Raw genomic sequence first — 11,141 nt, 5'->3', positions numbered from 1 at the left:
ATTTTCTTTTCTTATTTTAGGTTACCGGACTACTTCAGCGTATTCCAAGCTGCAGTTTCAGCTTTCATGGAAGCTGCTGAGAATCTTGGAACCGAGATGATGGGAAGGGACGTCTTCATTTTTAGTGATATCCAGGCTGCAATCAAATCTCTGAGCTCTTTCACGTTCAGAACAGACTACACCTCACTGGGGTCCCTGGTCATGGGAACATGTAGGAATCAGCATGGCAGATGAATTTGGGTGGCAAAGCACGACCAAGCAGATTCTTCCTGGTGAAGAACGCATTGGTGTATGCCTTTTGCCACTTGCAAGCTGCTACTTAGTGAATTTGTTTACAAACAAGCTGAAGAAAGATGGAGCCAAAGTACGACTTGTCGAATTTTCAGGCAGACTTGGCCTAAATGAGACCGGAAGCGGTCACGAAGTGTATACTCTCTTAGAAAAGAGGTTATATCTAACGTAGTGGTGGCTCTAACCGGGCACTGTCTAATAGTTAAGCATGCAGAAAGGCTCAGCGTGCCTTTTCGTAGATGTTTCAGAAGCTGCAAGTACGACGAAGAGGAGGAAATAGTCTTGCAACTCTTGTGTAAATTCCCTGCAATGTGTAGAAGCAGGCTGCATCATCTGGGTTCATCGTTCCTGGCCGACCTTAGGGAGGTTTCAAATACTGTCGTGGTTCAACAGGGAGAATAAGTCTCCTGTGTCAACGACCAGGCACCCATTTTGGAGGAAAGCGGCGAGGTAGTACCAATCTACAATTCTTTAGAATCGGAAGTGAACCATTCGCTAGCAAAAATGATGCAGCTCGCTGTCAATGACTCACCGATACCGGCGAGGGACCTCTTTCATTAGCCTAAAGGAGTAAGAGTGAGCGCGATCTGGCAGGATAGCTTAAGCAGTAGAAATTTTCTTCTACGGTCGGCAGAACCCATCATGTTTGTGCATGGGGCAGTAGGCCCATTGCGTCGGGGGTTACACTTTCAGAAGAGTTTGGTCTTTAGTGGCTGTAGTGATATTCCAATCATCTGGACAGTAATACATGAGAAGGAAAACTGTGGCTTTGCTCACTACTGAGCACCACCGCTTCGACCGGGGATCACTGAAGAAATAAAATACTGCAAGGGCCATCTTATCCATAGCGTTATTGCCTCCGATACTGCGGCCAATGCCTGTGGGTACGAAGAGATAAATGCGAACTGGGATGGACTGAAAGTTGTGAAGCGGCGAATCCTGTGTTGAATGGCGAACAAACTATACTGTTTACAGTGAAGAGTGTGCCTCCCAAGGAGGGCACAATAGTAAAAAATTTTCAAAAAACTTCCTTTCAAAGTTTAAAATTGTAAGGGTGTTTTTAAACTTATTTAGAACTGGGGATGAAAATTTTAAATCTGATATTATTTCGACGATTAACTTCCATTTTCGACCAAACTGCGTACAAAATTTCGGCTTAATTTGCAGGAAGTTTATATTTTTGGACAAGGTACTAAGTTGGATTTTGCAGAGTTTAAATATTAAAAATTGTACTTGATATTTTACTCTTCTTTTTATTTTTACTTTAAAAGTATACCAACACCAGCGGTTGAGTAAGTAAACTTGAAAGTAATCTAATTTTTTAATATAAATTCTGTGCCTCATAAATGCTTCTAGTATATATTTCTACCCTGAATAGGAATAGATAAGCTCTCTAAACTTTTTTAAGTAATATTTTTTTATCGCTAACTTGAGCTCATGCACTTTACAGCTCCACATCATGCAATTCTAATTTTTTCTCCAACACTTCCACCATCTTGCCATTATGTTTGATGGTGCGCAGCCACTGTACATAATCGGAAGGCAGGCGCGTCTCCACGGCGCCTTTCACAATAGTTTTCAGATACGTTTTCGATGGCTGTCGATCGTAGGGGATCTCCTCATGTTTTATGCTTCTCACATCTCCCGTTGGTTGTGTTGTTAAATGATAAGCGCGACATTCGATCGGCTTGCAATCGCTAAGAGCTACTACCGATACTGTTATGGGCACGTAGATGCCGTGTGAGACACCTTCTTGACTGGAAATAAATGAAGAATCAAATATTGTTAATAAGTTTTTATTGGAAATCGCGAAGTTGCATTTAGAAGTCGCTTTCTTAAGAACTTTTTTCACCAATCTTGATTTCATTTCAATCTTTCTGAATTTTTTTTCTATTTCCTGTTCATATTTTAAACCTTTCAGAACCAAAAGCCAGTTAGTGTCAGCCTGGCTTTAATTTTAGACTGAGAGTAGAGTAGTCCTATGATGAATAGGCATGCCTTGTTACTAAAAGAGTTAATTATTTATTAATATTTGCCTGTTTACACTCACTCATCTAAATCCTTTAAGTTGCTATTATCAATCTGCCATATGGCTCCATATACACAAGAGCCCTTCTTGGGCACAACTGTTGCTGGCGCTCCAAGCCAAGTACGCGAGCTAGTAAAAAAATCTAGTTGATAATCCTATGGGATTAAAAAGAAAGTGAAATATCAAAACGTTGGTAATATTATGTAATAAACATATCAATTACTTCCAGCTTCCCTGAACCTATCCGCACTGCTGTTGGATTTTGTATGTGTATTCTCTTGGCTAGTAAATTGCTCCCGAAGCCGAAGTAGTAAAACTTTGAAGTCATCTGGAAATACCAAGACGGAATTATTTTATTCGGCGTTGACGAAACAAAGCGGAGAATCCAAAGTAGTGGTCGTAGCAAAGTGCTTCGTATGACAAATGAAAGACAGATGGACAAAATATTTTGTTCGAAAGACTTTTGTTATTCTGGCACAAAAGTCTTAAAGAGGAAATGCATGACACCAGCTTGCTCGCAGCATAAAACATACCAGCATGCTGGTACAATATTTATTTCTTTACAAATGAGGTCCGGAAATGATCGAAATGATTTGATTCGAAATTTCATATTTTTTCAACCATTTTGTTAATCATTGGAGTTTTCAATTCACAACAGCAATATTGTGAACTTTAATCTTCTATAAACGCGGCTTTGACTCTTAATTTTTTATGTAAATGTTTTTAATTTTATATTCTTTTCATTTTTAGATTTTATTGCTTAAAAAAAAGAAAAATATATATACATTTTTTAATTTCATTTCATTTTTACAACCTTATTTTTTGTACTTTTTTAATTTAATTTATTTTTTTCTTAATTTAATTTTCTTTCAACATCCTTAAATCAAATGGGTCAAAATGACCCAAAACATAATAGGAAGAGGTAATTTGCTAACACTGCAGAAGGGTTAAAAAGAAACAATTTGTTTTTATTTCGTTGCGTCAAATTTTTAGGATAGTGTTTTTGCATACTATATTTTTTTCCAACAGTATATAGTACGCAGACCCAAAAAATAGTACAATACTTTATATTATAGTACGGTTGGGAACCCTATATATACACGAGATTTGGAAGTTTTTATCCAGACGTCCAATCGACATGTTTGAGGTATCGTTGGAAAGGTATTGCAGAGTGCGTTCAGAAACTGTATTTCAGCTTCATAAACAACTAATCGGATTCTTAAAAATTAGGCCAAAGTGTTGCGAAACAAAAAACGTTTTTTTTTTTCTTCTGCCGGTTTAAAGGGGTAAGTGGGTACACCCAGTGTTATTTTAGTTATTATTATTATTAGTGTTATTCTATAGGTCAAAGACTTTTATATTTCGAAAGACTGTGGTGAGTTGAAAGACCGTTGCCAGAATTGCCCTGTAAAAGTCATACGAGTCGCTTACGCCTTTCCGGGTGATCTCGGAGTCATCCCGAACTATTGGAATTTTTTGCAGAGAAGCGTATCGCCCTAAAACAATGACAAAATGAGATATAGCTGCCGCGACCAAAACATATCCCACCGGAAAAGCTTTTCAAAGCTTTATATAAATTTTGTAAAGCCGTGCATACAGTTAAAGCTCTCTTAGTTAATTATTGATACATACTACGTTTATACGTAAGCTATTTGCAAATACCTAACTCACTGTTTATTCGATGGTGAAAAATTATTTTTTAATATTGCCTGATTATAAAAAGGCAATAATATGACCATCGAAAAATAAAATTAACCTAAGAACTGCAGCGTCTTGCGCTTATTTGCAAATAGTACCACTAATCAATATTTATTTGCGTGATTTAGTTATTTGCAAATAAAAAATTAACTCAGCGTTTATACGGCAAAGTTCACCATTTTGCAAATTGTTATTTAGATTGATGTTAGATTGAATGTATTACATATCTCGATAGAGAAACGATTGGAAAAAATCTTTATAAACCAGCAATGGCCAAAAAAAAACCTTTTTGAAGCTTTCTATAGATTTTATTTGAACGCGCATAGAGTAAAAGCTCTGAATTTGCACGGCAGAAAAACACAAAACGTATAATGATCCTATTTACTCGCTGATAACAAGGCTCTGACTATCGCAATATTTATTGAAATGCGAATCTTCTAGTGATATGTATTTTGTATAAGGAAGATTCACTGAGCTAGACCTTCAGGATCATATTTACTAAAATACAGTTAAAGTAGCATATCCCTTAATACGAATTTTGACGGGCCAGGAAACAATATGAAATCGCTCACGTCTTATATAATGTCGTTTTTTTTTTTTGAAAGTATTATCTTCCGAGCTAAACATGTGACCACACCTTTACTTTAAAGCTTTTTTAATTGTAATAGATTGCTAAAAGCTTTTATGAAAATCAGCTGTTCGTTGGCTAAATTTTCTTGTTTGCTGTTTGCTTTACTTTCGTTGTGAAAGTGCTTCCCCAAAGCAACCATAAAACAGCTGTAGCGCTAGCGCGGCTAACCGCTGTCGTATTCATTTGGATCTACTTGCATTTTAATTTACATATTATATGCATATCGATTATTTGATTTACTTACTTTTTTTAAATATCTACTGTTTACTGCACGCAACTAATATTTTTTTCTTTTCTCGACGCGTTTCACACAATTTCTATTTCACGTTTATAAACGAATACGTCAAGTTCAATGTTGTAGAAGCGAATGTCAAGTTGACATGTGTACATACAATGTTTGATAAGAAGTAAAAGCTTTTGATTTACAATTGGTTGTAAAGCTTATTTGAAGTGAGCTTTTATAAGCAAAAATGCTGCAGCAATAAAAGGGTGCTTTGTTTGCCTAAATTCGGTGAAACGAAAAATTTACAGTTAATGCAATGGATAAAGCTTTTTTATAAGCTTGGTTGAGCTTTATTTTCGGCTATGTAAACCCTATGTATACGTAGTCAGTAATGAACAAAAATATAATTTAGCGGAAGGAAATAAAAACAAGTTAACAGGAATATAAGTTGTAAGTAATACAAAACTTTGTAGAATGGCAAGAAAACAGAATCTCTGAACCCTAACTAGCAAGGTGTAAAAAATCGTGTTTTAGCAAAAATGTGAATTTTATTGCTGGTTCCGGTAGAACACCCATCCAGTAAATATGTTTTTTCGGAGACATGTTTGCTTAAGGCGACAAATTCCTAGAAATGGGCGTGGCAGTTTTAGCACTTAAGTTAACAATATGAAGATTTTATTTTTGATTTCAGCAGAATATCCCTTCGATGATAACATTTCTTTCGAAATTTTGTTTTCGATTCCAAGAAACTTATAGAAAGGGCGTTGCAATTTTCGAATTAAAGATAAGAAATTTAGGTTTTAAGGGCTGTCTGCGGCTCTCAAGAAAAATGAAAATTTTATATAAAATTACGCACAAGAAATGGAAAACAAATTTTCCTCTAGCAAAATTGCTTAAATCAGTAGGGGTATTCTCGAAGTCTTGCACGTTGCACGTTGCAAGAGTACGAGGGCACCCCATTGCAAAGTTGTTGCATGCATAGGTAGCAAGCTGCAAAATGCTGTGTCAAATACAATAGATGCTTTCCAAGAAAACCGGTCAGGAACCGGCATTATTTTTTATTTCGATGAAACTGAAATATGTTGTTTGTTGGTCGAAATAATGAGACTCGTTTTTTTTACCGAAAAGCCTATAAGCTATTTTGTTTTTTTTTTATAACTCTCGATATTTAGTAAATACTTATATTAAAAATTAATGGATTTCAACAATTTTTTACTAAAATGTTAGAAACGTTAGTTGCCACTTCAAAATAAAATGTTGGAATTAGCGATTTTAATTTTTATAAATTTTTGATTTATTTTGTATAAAAATTTTTCAGAAACCAATTTTTGCAACAACTATGTTTTTTTTCCTGCACACTTTTTCACAAGAAAATAGGCACTATGAACACTACAATCGAGCTAGATCCCTAGTAGCTAAATTTTTTGTTTTCGGAGATATAATTTTTTTTTTAGAAAAAATACACTTTTGAGGTACATCCAATAATTTTCACACGAAATATTGTTATTTATTATGATTATATTATTTGGAATAAAATAAATTTTATAAAACTTTAAGTTATCGCACAATTTACAGAGAATGAGTTATTACGTAACCTTACATCCTATTTCACACGTTTGTACACAACCTCGCAAGTTTTCGCCGTATACACACTAGTGCTATTACTATATAGGACGTTTTTGAATCGGCTGCCGATATATGTAGGTCGATCAGCTGTCGATATCTAAATTCAAAATTTGAAAGCTGTTTTCTCTGGTTTTTGATTTTTTCGATCATGTCTCTTTTGCAGAAAATATGCAATACGTACTTCGCCAATTTCAAAATGCATTTTTTTTTTTATTATGGAATTACAAAACAGGAACTATTCCTTTGCCATATAAAGTAAAAGTCTTTTTATCTAAAAAATAATATTTTGGGTTTATTTTTTAGTTTCTCAAATAGAAAATACATATCTATAAATCTAAAACGATTTTTTTAATTTCGATAGAAATCAAAATATCCTTTAAAAAACTTACAAATAAAGCCAATACAACTAAGTAAATATGTACATATTTGTAAATATATCACAGTCATCCATCTTGCCAATTTAAGATGTATTTTAAGAATTCAACTTCACATCCTTTAATTCTAGTATGCGCTCCAAATCCGGTGCAACATGCCCATTATGCTTCACAGCCCTCAGCCAATCCACATACCAGGGCACAATACCGGTTTCTTCAGCACCCTTTACCAAACACTGCAAATAAGTTATCGAAGGTTGACGCGTAATTGGCACTTTGTCAGCGCTGGAAAAGTCATTTAAACGTGCTTTTGGTTGATCGGCCAGCAAATAGGCGCGTGCAGTAATCATAGTGTTATTCGGCAACATAACAGGTAAACTGACTGGATAGTAAATGCCTTCGTGGACGCCTTCTTGACTGCAAATAAAAGAAAATAAATTTTGAAATTAAATTAATGAGATAAAAAATAAAGAAAACTAAAATGAAAGAAAATAAAATAAAATAATAAAGAGGACTTTAACTGCTTTATAAATCGAAAATTTATATTTATATAAAGCTCCATAAATCAATTTAATTTTTTTTGTGAATAGTACCATAAGTCTTTATTTATTTCAAAACCACTCACTCATCAATATCTACTAAATTGCTCAAATCGATCTCCCAGAGTGTGCCATAAACGTAGGCACCATCTGTGGGTACGATGGTCGCCGGTGCACCACCCCAACGCTCCGTAAATGTATTAAAATCTAGTCTATAATCCTTTAAAATGCCCATACCGATTTTTTGTGCCGTCGGATTTTGTATATGTATTCGTTTCGTAAGCATATTACTGCCATAACCGAAATAAATGAATTTATTACCCAAACGTTCGGGTAACTCAGTCGTTATAACGTAGGCATTGGCGCAGGATAGATAGGGGTAGAGTAGTGCGAATAAAATAAGATATTTTGAAATCATTTCAATTCATAAATTCTTTTAATGAAAGTTTTATTTCCAATTGAATGCCTTGTATCTATACGCTTGGTTTGTCTAAATTAGACTGCCAGTGCTAGATTAGATTACTGCTGAAGCAAGCTTCGGTGTGAAATTTGGATTTGAATTTAAAATACCTATGTATGTGTGTAGATGTGTATGATTTCGCTTTATTGAATTAATCTTCATTCATACGTACATACATATACATAAATATATTCTTATGTATTTCTTCATCCACTTTCACATCTATTGTATGTTTGTTTGCATTTTAGAATTCCCATATATTATTGTTATTATCAGGTAATTCTCGCTTTAAGATGTAGTAGTTTGTATTAGCTTAATAGCCTAAAGGTCGATGTATGAGCGCAGCAATATTCAAACTAAAAAATATTCAGATTCACTATCAATTAGGTGCATTTAGAAATATCGGGGACGCAGCACAAATTTAAGTAAAATTTCGACGTAAATACTATACAACTTTACATACTTTTGCTGTAGCTGAGTTTGCAGAGGTGCTCGCTGTTATTGGTTAGATTCCAGACGGTCCCAAGATGTCAATATGTTAACACAAACTTTTGTTTTGTATTACCAAACTATGAAAAAGCACCTGCGAAGTGCAGAATGAAAGTGCATTTGAACGAAAAAGCCGACAAACACATATCTATGTAAAGTAAACAAGCCCCCGCTGCATCCCTTTTTCGATAGTTCCAAAGTATGTAGTTCTAAATTCAACAGATAAGATCTAGTTCTTACTAACTCCGGGCCAGTTTTAAATTCGTCATCTTAGATATAGATTTCTAATCAAAAAAGTGAAATAAAATAGTTTTTTCAAGAGTATAACATTTCGGTGGGGATCTAGTTACTATCGGACTAGTTCGTTTTTGGCGATAAAGATCTTGTCCCGAACTAGAAATTTTATTCACTAATCCGCGATTTCCCTGCATGATCCATATTTATATGAGTAATGAGCGGAGTAAGAAAATGATCAGTACCCTTTTGAATAAAATATGGTGAATTTAAACCTTAAAACTCCACAGGATGAATAGATTTTATTCAAGTCCGAGAAATATCGAATGTGAAAACGCACTCTTAACCATCTAGGTTCACCAGAAAAAGTCCTGCCTAGCCTTAACGTTCAGGTATATGTATGAGTTAAGGATCACTGTTAGCTTGTTGGGTGTGCTACAAAATAACTGTACTAAAAAGCACTGTAGTTCTACCCAGAATTGCAGCGGACGACGGTAAAGCGGTCGTCGGTTAACCGCTGTCAAAACTAAAAGTAACAAAGGTATATGGAATGGCTCATAATTGTGGCGGCAGCGTTTTTACTGCCGGCGTTTTTCGGTTGGTTTAAATTTATTTCTATTTTTACCGCCCAGCGGGGACGGCACAATGTTGATTGAGTATTGATAGTAGTATTTTTATTATTTTCACAAATTTTGCAATGTTTTCATCCATTTTTATTTCTAGCAAATCTACATACACGAACGTATCGAAAAAATATTTCATTTAATGATAATTTTCAAATCAAAAAGACATTTGACGGAAGCCGTCGTGCGCCGCAATTATGCTTACGCTGACGGACTTCACGTCGTCCGCTGTAATTCTGGGTAGAGCTTAAATTTAAATTAACCGAAAAATGTCGGCGGTGAAAACGCTGCCGCCGCAAATATGAGCCATTCCATATGCCTTTGTGAGTTTCCATTTTGACAGCGGTTAACCGCAGACCGCTTTACCGTCGGCCACTGCAATTCTGAGTAGAGCATTAGAATTTTGTATTGAATTTTGAAATGAAATGATTTGATTTATTTTAGAATAAAATTTTCACTTGAACGATCAAGATAAGATCGCAAATACTTTTTAATTTGTAACATATGTATTTCTATTGGAAAATTCCTACAGAAAATTTAATTTAAAAAAGATTCAAGGATATTTTATATTTGGCGGCCAACGTGGGGTCTGCCAATTTAAGCGATTCCTGTCAAAAGGGATCATTGATCCTCGAACCATACAAGATTGGCAAAGGAGTGGGCAGTTCCAAAGAATTTCTTTTTTCTTCGATCAATTTCTATGATCTCCGGAAGGCGTATAGCAAAAGAATAATTATTCTGCAATAAAATTTAATCCTTGGTAATATTACGCTACTAAAAGCACTATTTTACAATCAACGTAAGTCCTCAAAAAAATTTACAATAACAAAAAAAGTTGTTCTACAATCAATAGAAATCCTTGAAAATTTTTAAACAATAACTTTTCTACAGTTTCACTTGAATGCTTGAATCAATTCGTATAATTTTTTGCTGCATATTTTATAAGGACAACAATCATCTTTAAAAAGGGCATTAATAAGGGATCTTTTTTGTGAAATTGTGATAGAGTTCAAAAGCAAGTTAACGAGGCATTATTTAGATGCTCTATAGCTAGAAATCCAAAAAGAGGGCAAGAAAACAAACAAAGAAAAATTGCAAAATAAAATCTACCTGAAAGATTAAAGGTACCTACTGCAAGGTGAAAGCTTCGCCTTCTATCATAATTCATTTTAATTGGGTGAATTTCGATCACAAATATTATATTTACAAATATTCTTTGTTATCAAATCGGCCATTTATTTATGAATTTTTAATGCAGAAATTATAAAATAAGTTTTTTTTTTGCACAGGCATCATTAGAACAGAGAGCGCTTTGCATACGTAGTTATAAATTATTTAGAATTTTGCAAGTGATGCACCAAAGTGTTTTCTCACTTTTTACTACGTTATATTTATTTGGAATGAAACTTATTATTTGTTATTGTGTTCTACTCACCTCACTGCTTAGATCGGCATACAATCTAGCGTCACTTAAATTTGCACTGTCGGATATACAGTGGCGGAAGAAATAATAGAAACCTTTTGTTTTGACCAGTTTTTGGCTAATTTTGCACAAAAATTAAAAAATTCAACAAACATTACCGAAATCCCCCAAAAATATCAAACTTTTTGTTCAGAAATTAAAAAAAAACAAAATGTATGTATGCAGTTTTGTAGGCCATTAAATTTTAGTAGTATAAAGCGCAAATTTCTAGACGCTATACATCGCGTTAATTTTACAAGCTTTTATTTAACTTCACTTGTATGTATGTATGTATGTATGTATGTATGTCCTGGAACTTTGCAGTCAATATTTAACAAACTTCCCGATGAGCTACAGACTTGAAACTTCAAACTTAGCTCAGAACTCGAGGACAATACAATTTAAAAGATGTTTTAATCCGCTAGGTGGCGCAGGAGTCGAGATATTTGTAAAACCCGCATT

The 11,141-nt window shown here is 34.4% G+C and overlaps 2 protein-coding genes across 2 annotated transcripts; both read right to left on the bottom strand.

The window, feature by feature from the left end:
- Positions 1-1,589: 1,589 nt before the first annotated feature.
- On the bottom strand, positions 1,590-5,002 carry LOC118739862 (gamma-glutamylcyclotransferase-like). Its single transcript, XM_036471358.1, has 4 exons — positions 4,894-5,002; positions 2,544-2,648; positions 2,342-2,475; positions 1,590-2,048 (listed from the first exon to the last, which is right to left on the bottom strand). The coding sequence occupies exons 2-4, from the start codon at positions 2,646-2,648 to the stop codon at positions 1,736-1,738; spliced, it is 552 nt and encodes a 183-aa protein (XP_036327251.1). The 5' UTR covers positions 4,894-5,002; the 3' UTR covers positions 1,590-1,735.
- Positions 5,003-6,772: 1,770 nt separating this feature from the next.
- Positions 6,773-7,923, bottom strand: LOC118739861 (gamma-glutamylcyclotransferase-like). The gene is made up of 2 exons (XM_036471356.1): positions 7,498-7,923; positions 6,773-7,289 (listed from the first exon to the last, which is right to left on the bottom strand). The coding sequence occupies exons 1-2, from the start codon at positions 7,827-7,829 to the stop codon at positions 6,971-6,973; spliced, it is 651 nt and encodes a 216-aa protein (XP_036327249.1). The 5' UTR covers positions 7,830-7,923; the 3' UTR covers positions 6,773-6,970.
- Positions 7,924-11,141: the final 3,218 nt, after the last annotated feature.

Source organism: Rhagoletis pomonella, unplaced genomic scaffold (genome assembly GCF_013731165.1).
Source record: "Rhagoletis pomonella isolate Grant_MI unplaced genomic scaffold, Rhpom_1.0 Rhpom_scaffold_00005, whole genome shotgun sequence".
Taxonomy (NCBI): domain Eukaryota; kingdom Metazoa; phylum Arthropoda; class Insecta; order Diptera; family Tephritidae; genus Rhagoletis; species Rhagoletis pomonella.
This window is presented reverse-complemented; position numbering and strand designations above follow the sequence as displayed.

Excerpts from the sequence above, each read along its gene's own strand:
- LOC118739861 (XM_036471356.1), bottom strand. The coding sequence starts at position 7,829 with ATGATTTCAAAATATCTTATTTTATTCGCACTACTCTACCCCTATCTA. Across the intron at positions 7,290-7,497 it reads AATTTAGTAGATATTGATGA|TCAAGAAGGCGTCCACGAAG; the intron begins GTGAGTGGTTTT and ends TTTTATTTGCAG.
- LOC118739862 (XM_036471358.1), bottom strand. The coding sequence starts at position 2,648 with ATGACTTCAAAGTTTTACTACTTCGGCTTCGGGAGCAATTTACTAGCC. Across the intron at positions 2,476-2,543 it reads TAGGTTCAGGGAAGCTGGAA|GATTATCAACTAGATTTTTT; the intron begins GTAATTGATATG and ends TTAATCCCATAG. Across the intron at positions 2,049-2,341 it reads AACTTAAAGGATTTAGATGA|TCAAGAAGGTGTCTCACACG; the intron begins GTGAGTGTAAAC and ends ATTTATTTCCAG.